Genomic DNA, 21,791 nt, shown 5'->3' on the forward strand with positions numbered 1-21,791 from the left:
AGCATTGATTCTTGGCTGGGCTCTGCTGAGGGGAGCGGAGGTTGATGCGCACACTGATGATGAGCGGTGGCGGCGGCGGCGGCGGTGGTGGTGATATAGAGTGGCGTGGGCGTATCCGTGTGGATGAGGCTCTGGTGTTCCGGGGTACGGTATCAAGGCAACATGGGAGCAGGGCGACGGGGCGACGGGGCGGTAGAAACGCCAAGTGAGAGTGCGATGCAAGAACAGAGACTTGGATCAGCATCGCGGACTATCGGAGCAACGAATCTCAGCCTCTCACACACAGTAATCGACAGATTCGCTCGCCTCGGACCTTTCCACGAGCCCACCAAGTCGCGCATTCGCATCAAACCACGCTCCGAACATTGTCATCCCTCCTTGCATCGGATGCGTGAGACCGGGCGGGCGGCGTGTCCCTTTCGAACGGATAGATGCGCACCCGTACCTATCCTTGATTGTCGCGTCCGAGGCAATTGACACGCCGGTGCTGAAAGATAGACGAATGTTCTCTCACTCCGCTTGATGGCGATGGTATGTGGCTGAGGCCGAGGTTGTCGGGAGCGACGTCTATAGGAAATTCTCCGCGACAATGTCTATACAATCGCTTCTATGGTAGCAGCTTCTGCGTGATTCCAAAGGACAGCCAGGTCAATGGACTATTGCCCCAACCTTGGCTCGAGGCTGGCCGAAAACGAAGGCGGCTGCAATTGTTTGCCCTGCACGCCACTGAAATGCATCACTCAGGTGATAACGACTCATCCAACACAACGGGAGAGCCGTCGCACCCAAGTAAGTCAAGATGGGGAACGCGAGAAGGGTGGCGGCAAAAGGTGCTTGTGGGGCCCTGGGAACACACCTACGATACTGCCGGGCGGGTCAGAGAACAAGGTTGGCGGTTATTGGTGTTGAGGGGTTGTGTCTGCGAGTTGGAGATGGGTGTGAGAGACCTGATTCCTCGCCTTCTATGCCCGCTCCGACTCGCGCTTTTGGTCGTGAGCGCCAGGATAGTTGTGGAACGCGAGTCTGTGGCGACCGATTGACAGGGGTCTGGAAGGGGTGGTGGATTGGTACGGGGTATGGGTGAAGGGTGAAGTGAAGGGGCCGGGAGCAGATAGCTAGCACTACCAAGTGCCTGCACGGGGCCGGACGGTAGAGAGAAAGGGAGAGAAAGAGAGAGATATAGAGAGATGCACGGGTCAGGATCAGAATGAGAGTGGACGTGGACGTGGGGGGGGGGCGAGCCGTAGAAGGCCGGCTGCGTTGGTGGGAAAGGCGAAAGGCAATGACGCGACAAGGAGTAAAGTCAGGGGGGAGTGAAGGGGAGGCGACCAGTGGCGGCAAGACACACAGGAGGGCACGGCAGGGCCGGAGCAATGGGCAGAATCCGGCGTGGGAAGCAGCGTGATTGCGTCCGAGGGTAGTGCACATGGACCGAGTCGTGAGAGAGCAGCTCGGCCGAGGCCATGATCGGGCTTACAGTACAGCGCGCCGAAGAAACAATGGGACACATCGTCTCTTTCAGACAAAAACACGCCGCAGTTGGATCATATCACGCACTCGGCCATGAGCGACCAAGTGGGGTCAATCATCTTCCTGGATGTCCTAAGCAAGCAGAGAGATTCATGGAGTGAGCAGGAGCGACGAGGACCAGGGAGTCACTGCAGATGCAGCCACTGCAACCCAGGGCAAGATGGCACACCCAGGAATCAGGCAAGACAGAAAGCAAAGGGCAAGATCGCTGGACGGCCTCGGCAAGCTGATGAGTTCATGGAGCACGGGTACCAATCAAGGTCGTTCAGTCAGATCGGTCAACGTCATTCAGCCCGCACAAGCCATCTGTCTGCTGAGGTGTCCTGCTATCATCAACTCGGGTGTCTCCCTGGGCGTCCAATCAGAAGATGCAGAGGAGGGCGGCACGACAGGGGGGGGAGTTTGAAGGAGCGGTAGAGCAAGACACAGCCGGCGGCCGTCCTCATGGGCCCACACTGCGTGTTCGATTGAAATGAGGCAGTGCCCAGTTCGTTTCCGAGCAGAGTTGCAAGGCGAGACAAAAAAAAAGGCAGTGTATTGCCAAGTGGGCGATTTGCCACTACACTTTATTCAGAAAAAAACGGGACAATATAGCCGTTTCCATGAACATGTAGTATGTGCTGTGCTTGCGTCAAGCAAAGCCACAAGAAATAAAACAGATCACTTTGGCAGCCTCCGAGTGAACACCACCGGTCGCTCTCCGATCTCCACAATCGACTTGCATACTGTGATCATGTTGCGCGCCGCATTGACGTCGCGATTCCACACTGTCCGGCAGCTGGGATTCTTGCAGCTCCTGACAAAGTGGGAATTCGCAACACTGGGCGCATCGAGTCCTTCCAACCGAACTGGCTCCAGGCACTTGGAGCACACTTGCGAGGTGTTGAACTCGTTCGTCGAGACTACCTTGACGCTTCCGTGAGGGTGAGTGGGACGGCGTCGGTGGTGCTCGAATTGCTCAAAGTACCGAGCAAACCGCTGCCTCCGAGGGCTGGATGCATAGCCCTTGCCCTGTCGCCATGACGCATTGCCAAAGGCGATCACCACATCGGTCCGTATCGGGGCGTGCTTCAGGACGGCCTTGCACATCTTGTCAATGGCCACTTGGCGCCTCTTGTGGCCCGTGAAGCGATGGTGACGGGCCTTCTTGCCAAGGTGGAAGTCGAGCTGCACTCGCAGCTCCGGTCGCAGGACATGGGTGAGATGGACAAGGAAGGCCTCCGAGGACGACACCTTGGGCGAGGGGGTGGTCGACATCCAGGTCTCGATGCTGAGTCGATACTTCATGATATTGTGCCACTCAGTATTGGACTTGTGGCCACACATGTGCTGGTAGTGGCCATTGGAGAACGAGACTACCTCGTCTTGGTGGCCCGGTGCTTGGATGACCGCCGTGAAGATGGAGCCGACTCCAGGATCGATGCCAATCCAGGTGGTACGGTTGGGGTCTGGGTCACCGATGTGGGCCTGGATGCGCTGTTCGGCAGTCGGAGGAGGCTCGATGGTCTCGGTGTGATCGGTTCGAGGCAGAAACTTGACGAGGCCGATGGTGCATCCAATGCCATCGGTGCTGATCTCGTAGTTGAACAGCTTCTTGTCCCTGACCCGCTCTTGGAAGAGGGAACTACGCAGCTTGAAGCAACTGCGCCAGAGACGATCCTGGTTGTTGACACCGTCCTCACCTTCTTCCTTGAGCTTGTCCCTGGTGAGTCCAAGGCGCTTCTTTGGACCCAGGAGCTCCCAAAGAGTGACCGTGTCAATCTTGATGTATTTGGCCCTTGTAGTGCATAGAGGAACTATCGTGCACACGGCCGGAGGAGTGTCAAGAGCGAGCTGCTTGAGTGCCCAGTTGAGTCTGGAAGCCAGCTTGTTGATCTTGGCCTTGGTGGTGCCGAGCTCAGACTTGGCCGTGGTGAACCTCTTGTCGTCGGAGGGAATGCCTTGGGTAGTGAGCTCGTCCAGCTTGGCCTGGCGCTGCAGCTCGGTGACTCGGAGGGCGGGCATGTCACAGTCGATCCACTTGTGGACATTGTCGACCATCTTGTCTCGGGCGAGGATTCTCACATGGTGTGAGAGGCGATGGAGGGCCCGGAAGCGGTCCTGGTCGCTGCTGTACCGAAATTCGTCCAGGACGTGGCCAAAGTCGGGATAGAGGAACTCGAGATCGGCCTTGGGTGGAGTCTGCCCTGGTTTCTCGAAGAGCTCGAGACAGGCCTCGATGGCTTCGTGCTTGTGCTTGTTGGCTGAGAAGACGGCAGCGCAGAAGCGGCGAAGGAGTCGCCAGTAGGCCAGATCGAGGTGGGTGGTGCAGTTGGTGGCATAGGCATTGACAGCCAGTGTGAGAAGCTGACTGTGAGCACCATCAGGCAGACGAGGGGCCGGAGGCAGGTCTGCGTGCCGAGTGGTCTGGTAGTCGCGAAAGGAAGCGACCAGATGCTCGTTGTATTTCTCGTTGTCCCTGGCCGTCGAGAGGGCACCGTCCTGGACGATCTTGAAGCATTGACGGATGAAAGCAGGGGTGGCCTTGGAGATGACGGGGACGGGAAGATCCTGCTCGATGCACCTCAGGATGTGCAGGTTGAGCAGCCTGGATGCCTCGAACTGGATCTGGGTCATGGCCTCGACGGTGGCCTGGATCTTGTCGCGGAGAGCGGGATTGAGACAACAGCCATCCATCGTCTGCTTGAAGCAGCTGAACTGAGGGGCGGATGACCTTCCATCCACGAGTGGGACGACAGAACTCTTGAGGGGCCGGTATTTGGGACATTTGCTGGTGTTGCTTCGCTCGTGATCGGTGCCATCGCACTTGGGACATCGCTTGCCAGTACTCGAGGAAGTAGATGAACCAGGCTCGGTGGGATCGACATCCATTGGATCTGCAGAAGCAGTGGTGGTGAGCGACGGAGCAACAGACGACCAAGCATGCGTGAGATCAGAATACGAACCAGAGACAGGCTCCGACTGTGACTTGGCTTTCTTGGGCCTGGGTGGCCGAGGCTGGCCATCACCGGTACCCTTACGCTTCGGAGGCATGGGGGCAGAGGATGCTGGATGCCTGCCAGTGGTACTGGTCAGAGCAGAGACTTCTCTTTATCGTACAATAGCGCGATGATCAGATCAAGGCGAGATGAGGGAAGAAAGCAGCAGGACGAAGGTGTGGCATTTATACCCGAGAGCAGGAGCCCGTCTTTGCGGGCTGGTTGGGGAAGTGACCTGTTCAAAAATCGCCGAGAGGTTCAAGCCAGGGATGTGAACGCGAAAATGGCGGAGTGATTGGAGGGAACTCGACCCCAGAAGCGCATCGCTCGCTCAATCAGCCGTGGGAAGACATCTGGAAGCACCCTCCGAACGGCAGACTCGAACAGGGTCACCATCCCGACTCTGAACCCCTCGGACGCATTCAGCGCTGCTGCCTTCCTGTACTGATGCTTCACAATCCCAAAGAAGTTCTCGATGGGATTGAAGTCGGGCGAGGCAGGTGGGGTGAAGATCACTGACCATCCTCGGCGCTCGATGCAGTCCAGGACAGCCATTGTCTTGTGCATGCTGACATTGTCCATCACAATCACAGAGTCGTCTGGGAAGCTCGCTCGCTCAAAGAACTCGACCATCGAGTGTGTCTTGAATGATGTGGGGATGTACATGCGATGCAGCACACCAGAGTGGTTGATGGCAAATGCAGCCGAGACGGACTTGTGTTTCATGTGATTGCGCTGGCGAAGCGGAGCACCCTTCGGTGAGTATCCGTAGAGAGGGAAAATGGATCTCCTGATCCCTGTCTCGTCGACAAAAACGAATCGTCGTGGGTCGATGGAACGGGTCTCGTCCCTGAACTGTGCCACTCGCTCATCCAGTCGCTTGGACTTGTAGAGGTGTGTTGCCCTCTTGTGTGAGAGACCTGCTCGGTGGATGGCAGTGTGGCAGAGTGAGAGTGATACTTTCCTCTGGAGGATGAACTCGAGCTTGCATCGCAACACAGGACCAGTCTGGAACGGGTCCTGTTCAATCAGGGTGCGAATGACTGGACATGCCTGCTCGAAGAAAGTGGATCTGCGAGCTGGGACCCGGGATGGGTCATCCAGCTTGCATCCTCGGTGCCATCGATGGATGGTGCTCTTGGACACACTGAATATGGAGGCGACCTTACGCAGGCTATGGATGAGGGCGTAGCATCGCAATGCGGCGGTGCGAAAGTCGGATGTGTGGCGAATGGTCATGGCCAGCGCGCGATAACATTGGGTAACAAAATATTCGATGAATGGTCAAAAACCCGGGTGTCCCGTTTTTTATTGGATTGCCACTAATCTTCCGTTGTGGCCTATCAATATAACCGGCGCCGCGCTCACAAACGTCACTTCTTTCCAAAAACCAAGAAAAGTGGTCGGCTTCGCTTTCCCGTCCGACTGCCGGTGGCCATGGCACCGCCCGCGAATGCGAATACGATTGCAAATATGCTTAGGGGGCCATGAACGAGTTCTGGAACTGAGGTTCGTCCAGCTTCTGCGAGCCGAGCACCATGTCGTGCAGAGCCTTGCCGGCAGGAACCATCGGGTAGACGTGCTCGTCCTTCTCGACAACGGCGTCCAAGATGACGGGCTCCTCGGTCTCGAGGAACTCGGCCATGACGGCCGGCAGCTCCTCCATGGTGCGGGCGCGCAGGCCCTTGCATCCCATCGACTCAGCAAACTTGACAAAGTCCGGGTTGGACATGACCGTGCCAGAGTACCGCTTTCCATAGAAGAGATCCTGCCATTGCTTAACCTGGTGGCGATGGGGATGAACGAGGAGCAACGTCAGAACTCGACACACAGGGCGCAACTGGCACACAGGACGAGCCATTCTCCCTCCAGCCGGTCGATTCCAGCAGAGCCGCAGTGACAGCACCGCAACGTACCATGCCCTGGAAATCGTTGTTGAGGATGAGAACCTTGACGCCAATGTTGAACTGTCGGGCCGTCATCAGCTCCATGCCGGTCATGGAGAAGGAGGCGTCGCCGTCAATGTCGACAACAATCTTCTCGGGGGCGCCGCACTTGGCGCCGATGGCGGCAGGCAGGCCAAAGCCCATGGTGCCCAGGCCGCCCGAGGAAATCCAGGTGTGCGGGTGGCGGAAGGTGTAGTACTGCGCAGCCCACATTTGGTGCAGACCGACGCCGGTGGTGATGACGGCGTGCTCCTTCATGTGCGAGAGCTGGCGGTCCAGCTCCTGGATGACGGCTTGGGGCTTGAGCGGCTGTCCGGGCTCGGAGGGAGTGAAGGTGAAGGGGTACTTTTCTTTCCAGAGGCTGATCTGGTCGAACCACGCCTTGCGAGGACGGCTCTCGATCAAGGGGATCAGATGCTTGATGTTGTTAGTGACGTCACCCTCGACGGCCACGTCCACGTTGACAGTCTTGTTGATGTTCTTGGGCATGATCTCAAAGTGGACGATGCCACCGCGGCCCATACGGGAGGCGGCCTTGGCGGCAGGGGCAAACTCTGCCATGGAAACAGGAAGGCAGACGCCGTCCACAGCGTCAGTTGCAGCACGACAACCGACAGGCACCGCACCCCGGAGAGCGAGTAGGAGGTGACATGCACCCATATAGCAGACGACAGCAGCGCTGAGACTTACTGTCGAGGTTGAGGGTGACACGGTCGTCGAAGCGGGCACCCAGGGCAACGATCAAGTCAGCCGACTGCATCGCCAGGTTGGCATAGGCACTGCCGTGCATGCCAAGCATATGCAGCGAGAGAGGATCCAGCTCATCAAAGGCACCCAGGCCCTGCATGGTGGTGGTCACAGGGACGTTGGCCTTGTGCGCCAGGGCCTTGAGCATCTTGGGGCCATCGGGCGAGTTCATGATGCCGCCACCAACGTAGAGGATGGGCTTCTTGGCCCGATTCAGGAGATGGGCAACTTTGTCGATGGCCTCGCGGGCAGCAGGCGAAATCTCGGTGTTGTCGACCAGGGGCGGGAAGGGAGCGCGTGTCGAGGGAATGTTGGACTTCATGCCGTTCACGCCTCCGGGAATGGGGCGATTCAGAACGGAGGCGGTGACGTCCTTGGGGAGATCGACGAGGACGGGGCCGGGCCGACCCGAGGTGGCAATCTCAAAGGCCTCATTGATGCGGCGAGGCAGCTCGGTGATGTCCTTGACCATGACGTTCCACTTGGTGCACGATCGGGTGATGCCGACGACATCGGCCTCCTGGAAAGCATCCGTGCCGAGGGCCGTTGTGGGGACCTGGCCACAGAAGACGACCATGGGAATGCCGTCGGAGAGGGCGTCCTGCAGGGGGGTGACCATGTTGGTGGCGCCAGGTCCACTGGTGACCAAGCAGACACCGGGCTTGCCGCTGGAGGCCGACCATGTCGACAGCCAAGCAGATCGATGCGCATAGACAGAGGAGGATGCGACAGGAGAGCGGGAGCCGAAGCAGCGGGTGAGTGGCGAGGGCAGACTATCGCATGGCGCGGATGCAGCTGGATCGGCAGACTCGTTCTCTGGCCAGGCAGCTTCTCTGGCTGCCGGCACGATGGCGATCGCAGATGCGCACATGCCTCCGATCGCTGCGCAGGCAGCAGCCACACCACCGCACGCGAGTCATGCCACGGACTATCTTATCAGCGGACACTCACGTCACACGGGCATATCCCTCGGCCATATGACCGGCGCCTTGTTCGTGTCTCGGCAGAACAAAGTCAAAGTAGTCGCTGTTGTGGATGGCGTCGTAGACAGGAAGGATCGCACCGCCGGGATATCCAAAGACCATCTCGACGCCCTGACGCAGCATCATTTCGTGGAAGATCTGGCCGCCGGTCAGGCCCACGAAGGTGGTGTCGGTGACGGGCTCGAAGGACTTGGGCCGTTCCCGGGGCGTCTGGGTCGAGATCGTCGGGCGCTTCAGGGGCTTGTGTGCGGATCGGGGGCCAACGGTGCAGCTGCTGGCGGGCTGGGCCGATGCCTCGGCAGCACTGAACGGGAGGATGCAGCACCATTAGTACGCAGCGCCATCGGATCGCCCAAGCAGCAAAAGCTGCAGCAGCGCAGTCGGCTCTTTCGTTTAGCAACGAAACAACGATGTATGTGGATCCGAATTATCGGTGTGCTGCGGTGACCACCACCAGCGCCGAGTGGACTGATGCCATGACGTGCGTGACCGACGCAGCCAACATGATCCGCCACCACAGCTGCCGAGAACGAGGTCTTACCCAGAGTGCTTGTGGCGAGCCAGGAGAGCCGCTGAGCGAGTCGAGGGAATGGAGGTGGGCGCAAGCCACCGACGGGAGGAGGATCGCAGGGACGATGCCAGCATGATAGCGAGTGTTTGTTGTGGTGTCCAGGTATGCGCGGATTATGGAAGTGGGAGCTGGCGGGTGTTGGATTTGGAGGGCAGAGAGGGTGAGAAGGTCTGCAGCTTGCCAGCGGCAGAGACAGCGCACACGAGCACACAGCACAGGCCACTCTCCCCGAATGACAAGACACGCAGCAGGAGCAGCACAAGCGGTAGCCACGGTGCAGGCCATGCCTACCAGCGACAGAGCCCGCGAGGAGATCGAGCAGCAGCAGATGGAGCAGGAGGCAGAGCAGTGTCGAGGGCAGGTGTCGGTGCTTGATATTGCGAAAAAAACGGTCGGGGCCGATCTTATCGCACAAGCGTGAGTGTCAGGTGACGGCGGTGCGGCTGATCATGCGACTTTAGGCACAACACTGCGTGGATGAGCCAACTGCATCATCCCGGGATCGCCCGGCGCCGGGTTTGCCCGACAGTGGCCTTGTGCGCCGTGCGCGGTCGCACAGGGTCCAGCAAGGCGTGGCGCTGGTGACGCATGTGACTGCGCAGACGAGATGCATCAGTCGGTCCGGGAGGCGGGCCGAGAGAGCGCCGGGTCTGGGTGGACGGATGTTCGAGTCGGCTGGTGATGCGGGTTACGGTGGGTGTGCTGTGACCGGCGGGAGGCGCTGCGAAATGAAGAGCACACCGGCATGGTGGTGCGAGTGAGTGCGTCGGCCCGTCACTACAGAGGCAGGGGATGGGAACGAAGACGCGCAGCACATGGGATCGGCCGGGTCTGTTCAACGCCGCGCTTCCAAAACCAACCAAATCCGCTGAGGGACTCTCGGGACGCACTGCCCCGTATTGTTCTGAACAAGCTGTATGAGGCTTCATTAGAGTACCGGGTTTTCTGGAGCACGGCTGGACCGGGCATCCGCAAGATATCGAGGAAATTAACTGGCTGTACCAGCAAGGAGAGAGGAAAAGCCATGACCGGAATCGTTCGATGCGGCGGGCCAAGTCGGGAAGAGGAACAGTATGGTTCACAGAAGTTGAGAGAGGTGCTCAGAGCCGATTGCGAGTCGCCGCCAGCCCACCGCGTGGGAGTGCAAACGGGAGAGCCGATGGCCATCCACAGGGATAGCGGCGGCAGCCAGAAAAAGTACAAACCAGGCCCGCTTTTGTTCTCCATTTTTATTGCTACGCTCGACCAAACCCTCAGTCGGACATGTCTCGGAGGGCCTCCTTTGTTCGTTCGTAGATCGGAAAGAATGCGCCAATGACCAGCATCCACTGGAGATCGGATTGGAGAAGCAAGAGTAATGTGTCAGCGAGGTCGGTGCATCATGACCCGCCCAGTTGCTGGATTTGCGAATGACTGCGTCTTGCATCCACGGCAGTGTTCAAGCAGAGCCATGTGCCATCGGCAGCCGTTTCCGCTCCAATGTCATGTTATGAATGGCTACATACCCAGGTGCTGCGAGCGGTCGCGCCAGTGAAGAAAACGTCGTAGGCCTTCAAGCGACCGACCAGTCCCCGGGGGCTGACTCCGGCCTTGGCCAGCTCGGCTCGTCTCTGCTCCAGGATCTGGGCAGCCACTTGCCACATGCGGACCCGGCCACCAGCCTGGGCCTTGGTGGCGGTCATGACCTTGGTCTTGATCATGTCAAAGGGAGTGGTGCAGAAGCCCGCCAGGGCACCGGACAGACCGCCAAAGAGGGTGGATTTGAGGGTCGGGATGGGAATGTCGTCGTCGTCGTCGTAGCCCTCGGACAGGGCATAGTACGGGGGTATGGAGGTGTGGATCTGCTTGAAGGACTCGTATGTGGTGAAGAGGATGACCATGAAGGGCCAGTCGCGCAGAGTTGTTGACCAGAAGCCTCGGAAGAAGCCGGCAGGACCCTCGGTGTGCATGATATGGTTGACGATCGAGAGGGTGGTGACTTTGTGGCCCGGGACTGAGGAGACGAGGTGTGCGGTCTGGAGACGAGCAGTGATGACCTCACGAGGAACCTTGATGATGGACGAGACCGTGTCGCCGCATACCGCCGAGATGGCCGAGGACATCATTGGGTTGAGCTGTGGAATCGAGTCGTAGGGGGTCGGGTGGGTCTTGCTGAGATGCGAGCGCACAAACTCGTATGTCGCCAGACGGAGACCGCCCTGCAGCAGCCGAAAAGCGCCTCGGTTAGTTTCGGTTGGCTGGGGTTGGTAGCGAGGGGTGGTTGAACGATCGGGGTTTGTGAAGGGGTGGGTGGAAGAGGCGGCGTGTGAACGGCGCCACGAACCTGAGGAGCAGCACCGAGGATGCTGGTGAAGAAGCCCTTTCCAAGAATCCGCATGGTCTCGCGGGAAAAGGTCAGGTTGAGCTTCCGGACGCCGGCGGTGGCCTGCTGCTGTGTCTTGAAGGTGTCGAGGGGATGGACCAGGGCATAGGCACACGACAGGGCGAGGCCGCCGGAGAGGAAGTTGTCTGTTGGCAAGCATTCCACGGGCGATCATTCGAGAGCAGTGGTCAGTCGCGGACAGGGAGGGTTGTTGTTGTGAGCCATGGTCAGCCGAGGCGGAGGACCAGCACCGCCGTGGGGAGATTCATCGGTTGATGGAACTTGGACGCAATCAAGAGTGCCCAATGGTACGCTGATCCCCTCGGACAAACAAAACAGACAGGCACTCACTTCGAACCCGTTGGAATTCGGTCAAGTGATGGCCGTGCTGGCGTGCAATGCTGACGGCCTTGACGGGCTTTGACGAGACCGACTCGGGCGAGACTACTCGGGAAGCCAAGTCCATGGTGGTGAGAGACAGCGAAAGAGAGGGGAGAGACAGTGGAGAGTGAGGGGGAGAGACGGCAGAGGCTGAGAAGTCGGGCTCAGAGAGGATCGCCGAGAGAGGGGGATGTGGGAGGCGCAGAGGCGGCTGGAGGAGTCGCTGGAAAACCGAGGGTGGTTTGAGGGGTGGTCCGGGGGGTGGTCTCGGCTTATGAGCGGGCGGTAACGACGACGGGCGGGACGAGAGGGGGGAAAAAAAAGACGGCCATGGTGCAGCAGGTGATGGACAGGAGCTGGGGAGTGGGGACGGGCCCACTGTTGCAGGGCTCGTGTGCCACAAAGGCCCACTGATAAGAGAGCCAACGGCGCGGCGAGACCGCCCGAGGACATGCCGAGACTGCCCGAGAGCGTGCCGAGACTGCCCGAGAAGCACGCCCAATATGGCAGGCGGCCACTGCGACGGAGTCTGAATCTCGGGCGCTCCCGGGATGCGTCGCGGCTCCCCCGGGCCAATCACCTCCCGTGTCGCCCGAGCCCGCCGCGCCTTTATCAGGGCCGCTCATCCCCGCTCGAGCTGCTCTCCCACCTCCGTCCTGCTCTTCCTCGATCCTCGATCCTCCATCCTCGATCCTCGCTCCAGCTGCTCTGCCATGGCCACCGTCGCTGATATCGTTCTTCTGCCCGGCGATGGCGTCGGCCCCGAGGTCGTCGCCGAAGCCAAGAAGGTCCTCGAGGCCGTCTCCCAGGTCCGATCGCAGGCCCTGAATCTGTCCTTCAACTTCAAGGAGGAGCTGCTCGGCGGCTGTGCCATCGATGCCACCGGTAAGCAACCCGGTCTTGACTTGCACCGCCTGCACTTTCACTCGCACTTGCACTTGCACTCGCATCGCCTGCACTGTCGACAGGCCGTGTGATCCTCTCCCCGCTCATCTGTCGCCTCCCTTGTCTCGCAGGCTCTCCCTTCCCTGAGCAGACCAAAAAGTCTTGCCAGGCTGCCGCCGCCATCCTCCTTGGTGCTGTTGGCGGTCCGCAATGGCCCCGTCCCGCCACCGCCGAGTGCCCCAAGCCTCCTCGCCCCGAGCAGGGTCTCCTCGATATCCGAAAGGAGCTGGATCTCTTTGCCAACATCCGCCCGTGCCGCTTCCCGTCAAAGTCGCTCGTCCAGCTGTCGCCCCTCAAGGAGCATCTGGTCAAGGGCACTGATTTCATTGTTGTCCGCGAACTGACCGGCGGCATCTACTTTGGCAAGCGCGAGGAAGAGACCAATGGCCAGGGTAAGCATCTCGGATCTGCTGCTGCTCTCGTTTCGCTGGCAACAGGTGATGCCGGTGCTGATTCCGCCCGAGGCTGCGTCCAGATCACGCCGGTTGGCTTTGTTTGCATCTCTTGCTGTGGGCCCGACTGCATCCGACTGACTTGTTGCCTATATCCGCTCTCGTTTCCCCAGCCTACGACACCATGTCCTACTCTGTTGAGGAGGTTCAGCGCATTACCCGCATTGCCGGCGAGCTCGCTATGCTCACCTCGCCGCCTCAGCCCATCATGTCCATCGACAAGGCCAACGTCCTGGCCACCTCCCGCCTGTGGCGCCGCGTGGCTACCGAGACCATCGAGAAGGAGTTCCCCCGGGTCAAGCTCTCCCACAACCTCGTCGACTCGGCCGCCATGCACATGATCAACACCCCCCGCAAGCTTAACGGCGTCGTCCTGACCGAGAACATGTTTGGTGATATTCTCTCCGACGAGGCCTCGGTCATTCCTGGCTCGCTGGGTCTGCTGCCCTCGGCCAGTCTGAACGGCTGGGGCTCCAAGAGCGTTGGCCTCTACGAGCCCATCCACGGCTCTGCCCCCGACATTGCCGGCCAAGGTAAGCGCTTGTCCAAAGCAATTGACCGTGTCTGGGAGCCGCTGCCACTCTCCCTGCGGTGTTCTTGTCGTGTCGCTGGGATCTATGCATTTGCTCGATAGGGTCGATGCTCGCTCCTCTGGCGCATTGTTGCTCACTGCTTTGCTTCGCTCTACCCATCATAGGCATTGCGAACCCGATCGGCACCATTCTCAGCGCCGCCATGCTCCTGCGTTACTCGCTCGGCCTGGAGGCTGAAGCCAAGGCCGTCGAAGATGCCGTCGAGAAGGTTCTGGACAACCAGGAGGACGGCGGTCTGGGTCTGCGCACCCGCGACCTCGGCGGTTCCGCCACCACCTCGCAGATCGGCGATGCTGTCATCTCCATCCTGATCCCCCTTCTGCAAAACCTCTGAGTGCTTGCCAGCGCCAGCGCCGTCGCGGCATGAGCCCGCACTGCATGATTTCCCGACCAGATGCCCGTGGTGGCACCTGTGTAGATTTTTTTGTATACATAGTCTGTCACAGCTCAGACCAAAACATACTTGTCTCCCTGCAATGCCAGAGGTGCTGCGATTGCCCCAACCAGCCATTTCTGTGGGTGTCTGTCCCACGCCGTCCGTCATCGACCGTAATCCACGGCACTGCAATTCATCACATCAGTTCCGCTGCCAGCAAACACCGCCTGCCTGCGAACAGAGGCAGCCACCGCCCAGCGCAGCCCAGGCGCCTTCCTCCACGTTGGCTCGCTGTTCAGACCGCAGTCCAGACTGGCCCCGCAGATTGGACACCCTGGCACAAGACCACCCCGCCGCCCCGCGGCCAAGACCCCCCTCCTCCGTCTCTCTTGGTTCTCTGTCCAGGAAGTCGTCAGGACGCTGCCTCGGTTCTGCGCGAGAAATGCGACCCACTGCCAGAGACTTCCCCGACCAAGCCCCAAAATGCCAGCCAAGCGCAAAAACACAGCAACCGATCAATGTCGCAGCAGGCACCCTCGACACCACAAACAGGTCCCCCCTCCTCCTCTCTGCGCAACATGAGCGAGCTCTGCGAGGCCGCAGACGCCACCGCGTGGTCCAGCGGATCGGGCCACCTGCCGGCTCCCGTCCCCGCTCCAGCCGCCAAAATGACTCAGGCCGCCCATATAAAGCCAGGCCCGGCTCGTCCAGTCCCAGCCTCCCCATCCAGCCTCGCTCCAACAGTCTCATCTGCCAACTCTTCAACCGATCGTCTTTTGCTCAACATGCCCGGTCCCGAACAAGGTACTTGCACCTCCTGCAGCTGCTCCAACTGCCAGTGCGCCGCCGGCAAGTGCAACTGCGGCAAGTAAGCTCGCCCACCAGCCAGTCAATCCGTCTCCCAAAGGTAGGGCGCCGTGTCCTGCTCGTTCACTTTGGACCGCCCGTTCACTTGGTCTGTTCGTTCCTAATCCGCCACTGTGATTTCCGTCGCATTCCTAAACAGAGCCACCACCATACCTCGAAATGTCGGTGCTTTGATCGCGAAGACATAAGCAATTTGCAATAAAAAGCGGGACATCCCGAACTTTATTCCTTCTGTCGTTATGGACTCCGAGAATGCACATCCTCGAGTCCACATAAGATTTTGTGATGCGCCGGATGGGTCTAGATTCAGCGCAGCTTCAGCATGCGTGCCCAACCAACCGGCCGGCCCGACAGGTGAAATCGTCTCTGTATTCCCAGCGCCCTCGAACAGTTTATTCCCCTCCCCAATGCCATCTGCAGCAGCTCAGTCGCTGCTGCCAAATTGCTTGCGTCTGTAGTAGATCTTGCGGAACTTCATGCCGGCACCCTGGCTCCGCAGACTGGCGCTCTCGCATTCGCGCAGACAGGCCAGGACGCTGGCCATCAGGTTGGTTGCGCATCCGATAAGCTGGTCGTCGCGATCGGCATCGCCAGGGGCACTGGCCTTGACGGCCGTGACGATCTTGAGCTGGCTCGACAGGCTCTGGATGCGATCGGTCGTGCTCTGCAGCTGGTTGCGCAGACGTCGGTCGGTGCAGTGGCCCGCCAAACCAACGGCATGGCGGCAGAGTTCGTTGGCAGCGGCCAGGATGGCCCGTCCCGTTTCGATAAACTCCTTCTTGGCCTGAGCGCCTCCCCGCCTCGTGAGCTCATGGTGGTGCTGGGACAAGTTGTGCATCAGGTTCGACAGCTGGTTGGAGTAATCGATGACCGGATTCTCCTCCGAGGTCCAGGTGGACGAAAGTACTTTGAGTTCCTGGGCTGCAGCCTGCGGCGTTGCGGTGTGAGCGATGCAGGAGTGATGTGCAGGCGAAGTTAGAGCGATTCGTGAGAGCAGCACGAACATGGGCGTGAGTATCCGATGCAAGAGTATCTGTCGCTCGACCGGGGAGCACCCAAGGGCATGGAGCATGGCTGCCAGCGCCCATGATTCTGCTCACCTTGATCGGGCTGGCCTTGGCCTCGTCCTCGTCCAGCAGTTGCGGTGCTTCAGAGTCCACAATCACGACCTCGTCGCCATATTCTTTCTGAATCTCCTCCAACGTCGGGCCGCTGTCCTGGCTGCCACTAGGCTGCCCTGACGCCGTGGTGGCGAGACCGGGGTTGTTGTTCTTGATGATAGCACCAATGTCCTTGAGCTGGTTTGTGATCTTGCCGATGCATTGCTTCAGAGTACCAAGGTCCAGCGTGCCCAGGGCCGAGCCTGTGACCATCGGGACCACTGGGTGCATCGTGTCGACACCGAGCAGCAAAGCGGTTTGGAGCAGAGGAAGGGGGGAGAGAAGCAGTATTGTCAGGACCTACAAGGGTCCGAGATGGATACTTGCGCATCGCCAGCAGTGCGACAACAGAACTATGGATGGAAGCCCAGACACAGAGTCACTGCACTGTCCAACGTACGCTTCTCAAGCTCGCCCAACTTTAGATCCAGCTGCCGCTCGTAGATTGGATCGAGGGCATTGCGCTTCTCGAACTGCACAAACGCCGCATACTCCTCCAAGAGCCTGGGCAGCTCGGCCGTCTTTGCTCTCAGCTGCTCTGCAGCCAGCGGTGTATCCAAAGCCAAGAGCGTGCCGACCTCTTGAATAAAGCTTTCGACATTCTCGAGGGTCTTGCTGGGTTGGACGACCTCGGCCGTTGCCGCTGTCTGTGCCTCTGTCTCTGACGCCGATGGCTCCGGTGCCGAGATTGACTCAGATACAGGTATTGGCTCGGGTTGTGTCTCTGCAGTGTGTACCTCCTCGATCACCGGCAGCGGTGGAGGTTCGCAGGCCCGAGATAGAGCAGGTCGCTTCCAGGCTGACCCGGGGTGGTTAGCATAGAGCGCCTCGCTGAGCGACTCGACCTCCGAAGCCAGTGCCTCCCTGCTCTTTGTCAGACTCGAGCGTTGCGAGGGACTGAGCTTGGCCTGTTCTCGTGCCTCCTGGACAAACTCCTCGTATCCTGTGAAATGCGAAGCAAATGTCGGTATCTTTTACGTTCGAGGGCGTTGATACGGGGGAATGCGTATCACTTCGACATACTACACTACCTCGCTTGATTGCCGCAACCTGCGACTTGAGTCTGGCTCTTTGCTCTTCATCCGGGACTCGGCTGGCGTGCTTGTCCATGTGGTCGATGTAATACTTTGCCACGAGCGCGGACTCGGGAAGGGCTGCTTCGACACTTTCCGGCGATGCACCGGAGGACAGTGCTGCCACAACACGATCGAGCTTCTGCCCAAAGAGTGTCTCTGCAGAAAAGCATTTGGCAAAGAAACCGGCGCCGGTCAAGATACGCAGATATGATGCGATGCGATCGGATGCGGAACAACACGATGTGAAACGTCACAGCGTCATGGCATATGATATGCAGCTGTCGCATTTCCAAGTGGAGTACACTCACTCGCTCCCTCCAGCAGGGGTGCTTCGCCAAAGGCGCCATCATTTCCATAGAGGAGCTCTCCAATGTCGTCGCAGGTTTTGTGGTACTCCTCGCACGCTTGCTTCAGATCCTTCTTGGACTTGTCGAGTTCGCAGTGCTTGGCCACATTCTGGGCACTCTTGCCGATCACCGAGGCGAGGCCGATGGATCTTGCGTGGAGGCGAGCAACCTCTTGGGCCACCTTGGGCGAGGCACTCGATATGGCGTCCATGGCCATCAACACCTTGTCGCCCAGCTGCTCGCTTTCCGCCAAAAAGTCCTTCTTCTTGGCTTCGAGTGTCCTGGGGACAATCTCGGCGCCGCTGCTGGCGATGCTATAGAGCGCACCGAGGTTGGTGTCGCCAGAGTCGAGGCGAGTGCTCTTCAGCGAGTCCGAAAGTCCCACCACAAGGCTCTGGTTGACGTGTGCCGAGAGTTGGTTGAGTGACTGGTCGACGTAGGGGATCAACTGACCCACTTCGGACTGTGCCTTTGTTGTGGATGGCGATGCTGCGAGCTCTCGACAGGCCTCCTGGATGCGCTCGTTGGCCACACAGATGTTGTCGAGGTACTTGTTTGTCTCGGCCTGCTCCCTGGCCTCGCCGGCCGGGAATATCGTCTCCATCAAGTCTGTGTCGTCGATGGAGTACACGCACAAAACCATTGTTGTTTTCGCCACACAAGCGCGAATGTAAGTGATTGCGTCGATTCCACAGGGGGAGGGGGTGGCGTCTTGCTCAAGGTGATCACCACCAGTCAGAGCAGCAGCGGAAGGAATGAGGCATATCGGCGGCAAGATCGTCTGCCTACCCTGGGTGTACTCCTTGAGCGAGTCGATCAGGTCGCCATACTCCTTGCTCAGCTGCGTCATGGCAGCGGCATCTGCGCTTTGCGCTGCGTTGTTGAGCTGCCTGCCTACATCAACGATCTTCTTGACTCTCTTGGCTGTGTTCTCGGCACAGGGAGGCGCTGGAGGCGCGATCTTCCAGATCTCTTCGTTCTGGGAGGACTGAGCGGCGGAAGCCGGGATGCAGTGGTTGGACTTGATGAGCTTCTCGACTTTTTGCATCTCATCGATCGAGTTGTCGATCCATTGGAACAGCGGCTGGTAGTTGAGGCTGCCGTTGGGCTGCATCATGGATTGGTCGAGCATACTCGAGTCTGACGTGCGAATCGATCGAGTCATTCCAAGCAAGTGCAACCCGCGTCAATCATTGGCTACGCCGGGCCGCAAACACCGGCGATCATGGGCATGTAGCGCACGAGGACGTATGTGCTCGCCCTTGATTTTAGTCCACGCTCCATTGCAACAACGCTCCATTGCAACAACGCTCCATTGCTAACCCATATCTCGCTCTGTGTGGAGCCAACTGAAGCGACGAAAGTCGATCGTTCAGCGCGGGCCGAGCAGCACCCAAAGAGTCATGCATGCGCCTCACCTCTCCGGATTTTGTTCATGTTGGCAGCAAGTTGCTCGCGGTACTGTGGGTCCTCGGTGTTGTCCGACTCGCGCTTGGCGATCGAGAGACACTGATTGGCACAGGCAAGGAGCCCAAGGGTGTTGCTCTTCAAGCCAGAATCAGAACTGAGTCGCCTTGCCTCTCGGATGTGGCCAGCGTGGGTCTCCCGTTTGAGGTCTAGATGCCGGTGCGTGGAGATGGACAGAGTCAATTGGGGCGGAATCAGAACATGGCCACCAGTCGAGGCTCGCATGTCAGAACGGGTGGTCTGCCTTGTGCACTGCCTCCGACGCCAAGATACATACTCAGCCCGGCCAAGAGGTCCGAGGTCTGGAATAGCCCTTCCTCGACAACGGTCAGGTTCTGAAGCTCCTTGACACCCTCCTGCCACGCTTTGCACACGATGCCAAAGTGGGTTTTGGCTGCCTGGTCGCTCGGGCTGTCGGCAACGATCTGGGCGGCCTCGGTTAGTGCGCTCTGCAGGCTTGAGAGCCGATCGCGATAGAGACCAATCTGCTGGACGCGCTGGTAGTCGGCCTTGCCGCTTTGATTGAGTGCCTTTGAGACCAGGTGGATCATTTTGTCGGCTTCGGCGTCAAACGCTTGGGTCACCGTCGCCAAGTCGGGTCGTGCTCGATCGCCAGGCTTATCACTGTTGACCACGCCAGCATTAAGGATACTGATGATGGCGGTTGGGTTCTCGAGGTCCCCGAGTTGGTTGAAGGACGAGGAGAGATTAGCGATGAGCCCCTGGTTCAGATAGCTTGGTAGCGACTCCAAAGCCTTGGTTTCGTACTGGAGTAGTTGACACTGGTCTTGCTTGAGCAGCTCGTTTGAAGGGTCGCCCAGCAGATTGTTCACGTTCCTTTGAACCCGTGACTGGCACGTTTCGAGATTGGACATGATGCACTCGATTTGCTGCTTGACCGTCGAGGGCTCAAACTGGGAAATTACATCTGATAGAGCAGCGGTAGATGCATTGAGCAGCCGGAGGGAGGCGCGGGCGGCTCCAAAGCGGAGCGATTTCTCTCTGAAGGACATGGCGATGCAGCCAGCGCCAACGGTGCTGCCACTCATACCTTTCGAGCGCTCGAGGATCTGGTCGACGATATTGCTTCGCTCCTGCTGCGTGAAGAGCATGACTTTGGTTGCCTCTGTGTTGGTCGCATCGATCAGCTTGGAGTTCAGCTGCTGAGCTTTTTGGATCTGGCTGTCAAGCAAGACACGGTGCTGTTTGGCGAAACAGAATGGAGAGTATGGATAGAATGGATAGAATGGATAGAATGGATAGAATGGATAGAATGGATAGAATGGAGAGTATGAATAGAATCGATGGAATGAATAGAATCGATGGAATGAATAGAGCGGATAGAATGGACGATATAGCAGTCCGGTGATTGCACAATGAGGCAAGCCAATGGTCAGCAACGACTCGAAATCTCTGTCGCGTATTTTGGTCGCGCCATTGGACACCATCCCGACGATCCATGCTTTCCTGAGTGTATGCCATGCTGCCCTTCTGGAAGTACGACGAGCGAGCAGAGCCTACGTACATCCTGCGGCATGGCCTGCTCTTCCTCTCTCCACTGAACCACGATTTCAATGTCATGGCAAGCCTCGATCAGACGCCGGCTGGAGTGCTCGAGCGAGTAGCGCTTCGTCTCGTCGCTGGACTTGCTGAGAGCCAGCTTGCAGGAGCTGATGAGCAGCGGGCTCTCACGCGTAAGCACGCCGATGTCGACCTTGAGCCGGGCCTGAAGTAGCTCCAGGACAAGCTCGTCAAGACGCCGGGTGGTCATCTGCGCGAGCGAGACGAAGGTCTGCGAGGTCCGGGCGATGGTGCGGAGGAGTTCCTGGCTGACGGCCGGGTCGGGCACCTTGGCAGCGAGCTCGATGATCGAGTTCAGATAGCTCTGGCACTGCTGCGAGCTCTTGACGATCTTGCGGACCTCAAGGTCATCGTGGACGTTAAGGACCTGGGTCGTTCCCACGAGGATTCCCTTCACAGCCTCAAGGAGACAGTTCCGCCCAGAGACTGACTTGGGGTCCTTTTGCAGCTCAGTTGTGGAGGCGAGCAGGAGCTTGGAGCACTTGCTCACTGGAGCAGATGGCGGACATGATTAGTCTGTAGAGCCGCATGACGGCAATGACACACTCTTCTCGAGTGACGCTGGGCTTGCATGGCGCCGCTTCTGCATCAGTGCTTGCATGTCCACAGCCACAGGCTCTCGTCTTGAACAGCGCCTTGCCAACCCAGTCCCACGCACGGCCAAGTACCATGCCGCCAACGATGCTGCCTCGCGCTTTCTAATCGCCCGATGCAAGCGCGGTACCGCTGGTGGAGCACTCTACCTGCTTCCGACGCCAGCGGCATCTCCTTCTTGAAGGTCTCATCGGCCGAGGGTCCCTCCTGGATCTTCCGTCCGATACCCACGAGGTTCTTGATCTGCTCGTCCACGACCAGCGCTACCTGAGAGAGATCAGGCAGCCCCGTGTCGTTGATTTCACACTCCGAGACCACTTTGAAATCGAGGCAGCAGAGCGATCGGGGGTTAGCGCAAGCGCAGATACTTGCCCACTGGCTCGGTGCCACGATCAGCATGACGCTCTGTCGCTGCAAACGACACGCAATCTCGCCTGCCCTTGCGCTCGGGTGGGTTTCCAGCCCCGCTCGCAGGCCCCGGGCATCCGAATCGGCCCAAGGTGAGGCACCGATGACAAATGCTGTCCTTCGCGAGGCTCCGGATGCGCACTCGGCCACGCGGCATGAGAAAGCGCACGGATTCTCGCCATCACCGCCGTTTCGCTGACAAAGTGTTCATGCAACCGCGCCGCGTGCCTCTGCAGCATGGCTTACCTCCGATCAGCCCGGTGACGGCGTCGGCGAGGGGCGAAAGTACCTGGCGTGAGGTCTTGGTGTGCATTGGCGGTTGCGCTGGAGGGCGAGTTGGCGAGCGGAGAAGTTTTGGTTGAGCCCAACGCGGCGGTTGGCCGGGCGCTCTGGAAACGTACTGGAATGGAGCGAGGGCGAGTGCGAG

General features: G+C 59.1%; 5 protein-coding genes across 5 annotated transcripts; 2 read left to right on the forward strand and 3 right to left on the reverse strand.

Moving 5' to 3' along the window:
- Positions 1 to 5,780: 5,780 nt before the first annotated feature.
- On the reverse strand, positions 5,781 to 9,292 carry BJ171DRAFT_498863 (large subunit of biosynthetic type acetolactate synthase). Its single transcript, XM_053110416.1, has 6 exons — positions 9,047 to 9,292; positions 8,726 to 8,883; positions 8,153 to 8,488; positions 7,145 to 7,869; positions 6,425 to 7,008; positions 5,781 to 6,291 (listed from the first exon to the last, which is right to left on the reverse strand). Exons 2-6 carry the CDS (start codon positions 8,827 to 8,829, stop codon positions 5,986 to 5,988), a joined length of 2,055 nt encoding a protein of 684 aa, XP_052968228.1. The 5' UTR covers positions 8,830 to 8,883; positions 9,047 to 9,292; the 3' UTR covers positions 5,781 to 5,985.
- Positions 9,293 to 9,982: 690 nt separating this feature from the next.
- Positions 9,983 to 11,676, reverse strand: BJ171DRAFT_42012 (mitochondrial carrier domain-containing protein). Its single transcript, XM_053107420.1, has 4 exons — positions 11,469 to 11,676; positions 11,079 to 11,263; positions 10,261 to 10,953; positions 9,983 to 10,083 (listed from the first exon to the last, which is right to left on the reverse strand). Exons 1-4 carry the CDS (start codon positions 11,581 to 11,583, stop codon positions 10,009 to 10,011), a joined length of 1,068 nt encoding a protein of 355 aa, XP_052968229.1. The 5' UTR covers positions 11,584 to 11,676; the 3' UTR covers positions 9,983 to 10,008.
- Positions 11,677 to 12,211: 535 nt separating this feature from the next.
- Positions 12,212 to 13,822, forward strand: BJ171DRAFT_422299 (3-isopropylmalate dehydrogenase; the record flags this gene model as incomplete). The annotated part of the gene is made up of 4 exons (XM_053107542.1): positions 12,212 to 12,383; positions 12,515 to 12,835; positions 13,009 to 13,428; positions 13,593 to 13,822. 4 exons carry the CDS (start codon positions 12,212 to 12,214, stop codon positions 13,820 to 13,822), a joined length of 1,143 nt encoding a protein of 380 aa, XP_052968230.1.
- On the forward strand, positions 13,799 to 15,044 carry BJ171DRAFT_41979 (uncharacterized protein). The gene has a single exon (XM_053107405.1). It carries the CDS (start codon positions 13,965 to 13,967, stop codon positions 14,931 to 14,933), a length of 969 nt encoding a protein of 322 aa, XP_052968231.1. The 5' UTR covers positions 13,799 to 13,964; the 3' UTR covers positions 14,934 to 15,044.
- BJ171DRAFT_612743 (Vinculin family-domain-containing protein) lies at positions 15,045 to 21,677 on the reverse strand (the record flags this gene model as incomplete). Its single annotated transcript, XM_053115296.1, has 12 exons — positions 15,045 to 15,659; positions 15,832 to 16,112; positions 16,292 to 16,834; positions 16,923 to 17,123; positions 17,276 to 17,923; positions 18,104 to 18,454; positions 18,733 to 18,930; positions 19,059 to 19,709; positions 19,833 to 19,983; positions 20,307 to 20,851; positions 21,106 to 21,273; positions 21,611 to 21,677. The coding sequence occupies 12 exons, from the start codon at positions 21,675 to 21,677 to the stop codon at positions 15,156 to 15,158; spliced, it is 4,308 nt and encodes a 1,435-aa protein (XP_052968232.1). The 3' UTR covers positions 15,045 to 15,155.
- Between the last annotated feature and the right edge of the window lie 114 nt (positions 21,678 to 21,791).

This window comes from Polychytrium aggregatum (genome assembly GCF_025602895.1).
Source record: "Polychytrium aggregatum strain JEL109 chromosome Unknown BJ171scaffold_12, whole genome shotgun sequence".
In the NCBI taxonomy this organism is placed as follows: Eukaryota; Fungi; Chytridiomycota; class Chytridiomycetes; order Polychytriales; genus Polychytrium; species Polychytrium aggregatum.

Bases quoted from the DNA above. Each gene is read 5' to 3' on its own strand.
- BJ171DRAFT_498863 (XM_053110416.1), bottom strand. From the start codon at position 8,829: ATGCTGGCATCGTCCCTGCGATCCTCCTCCCGTCGGTGGCTTGCGCCC. The intron at 7,870-8,152 runs GTGAGTGTCCGC...GTCGGCCTCCAG, and splicing joins GAGGGATATGCCCGTGTGAC to CGGCAAGCCCGGTGTCTGCT. The intron at 7,009-7,144 runs GTAAGTCTCAGC...TTTCCATGGCAG, and splicing joins TGTCACCCTCAACCTCGACA to AGTTTGCCCCTGCCGCCAAG.
- BJ171DRAFT_42012 (XM_053107420.1), bottom strand. From the start codon at position 11,583: ATGGACTTGGCTTCCCGAGTAGTCTCGCCCGAGTCGGTCTCGTCAAAG. The intron at 11,264-11,468 runs GTGAGTGCCTGT...GCTTGCCAACAG, and splicing joins CGAATTCCAACGGGTTCGAA to ACAACTTCCTCTCCGGCGGC. The intron at 10,084-10,260 runs GTATGTAGCCAT...TCCGATCTCCAG, and splicing joins CGACCGCTCGCAGCACCTGG to TGGATGCTGGTCATTGGCGC.
- BJ171DRAFT_41979 (XM_053107405.1), top strand. From the start codon at position 13,965: ATGCCAGAGGTGCTGCGATTGCCCCAACCAGCCATTTCTGTGGGTGTC.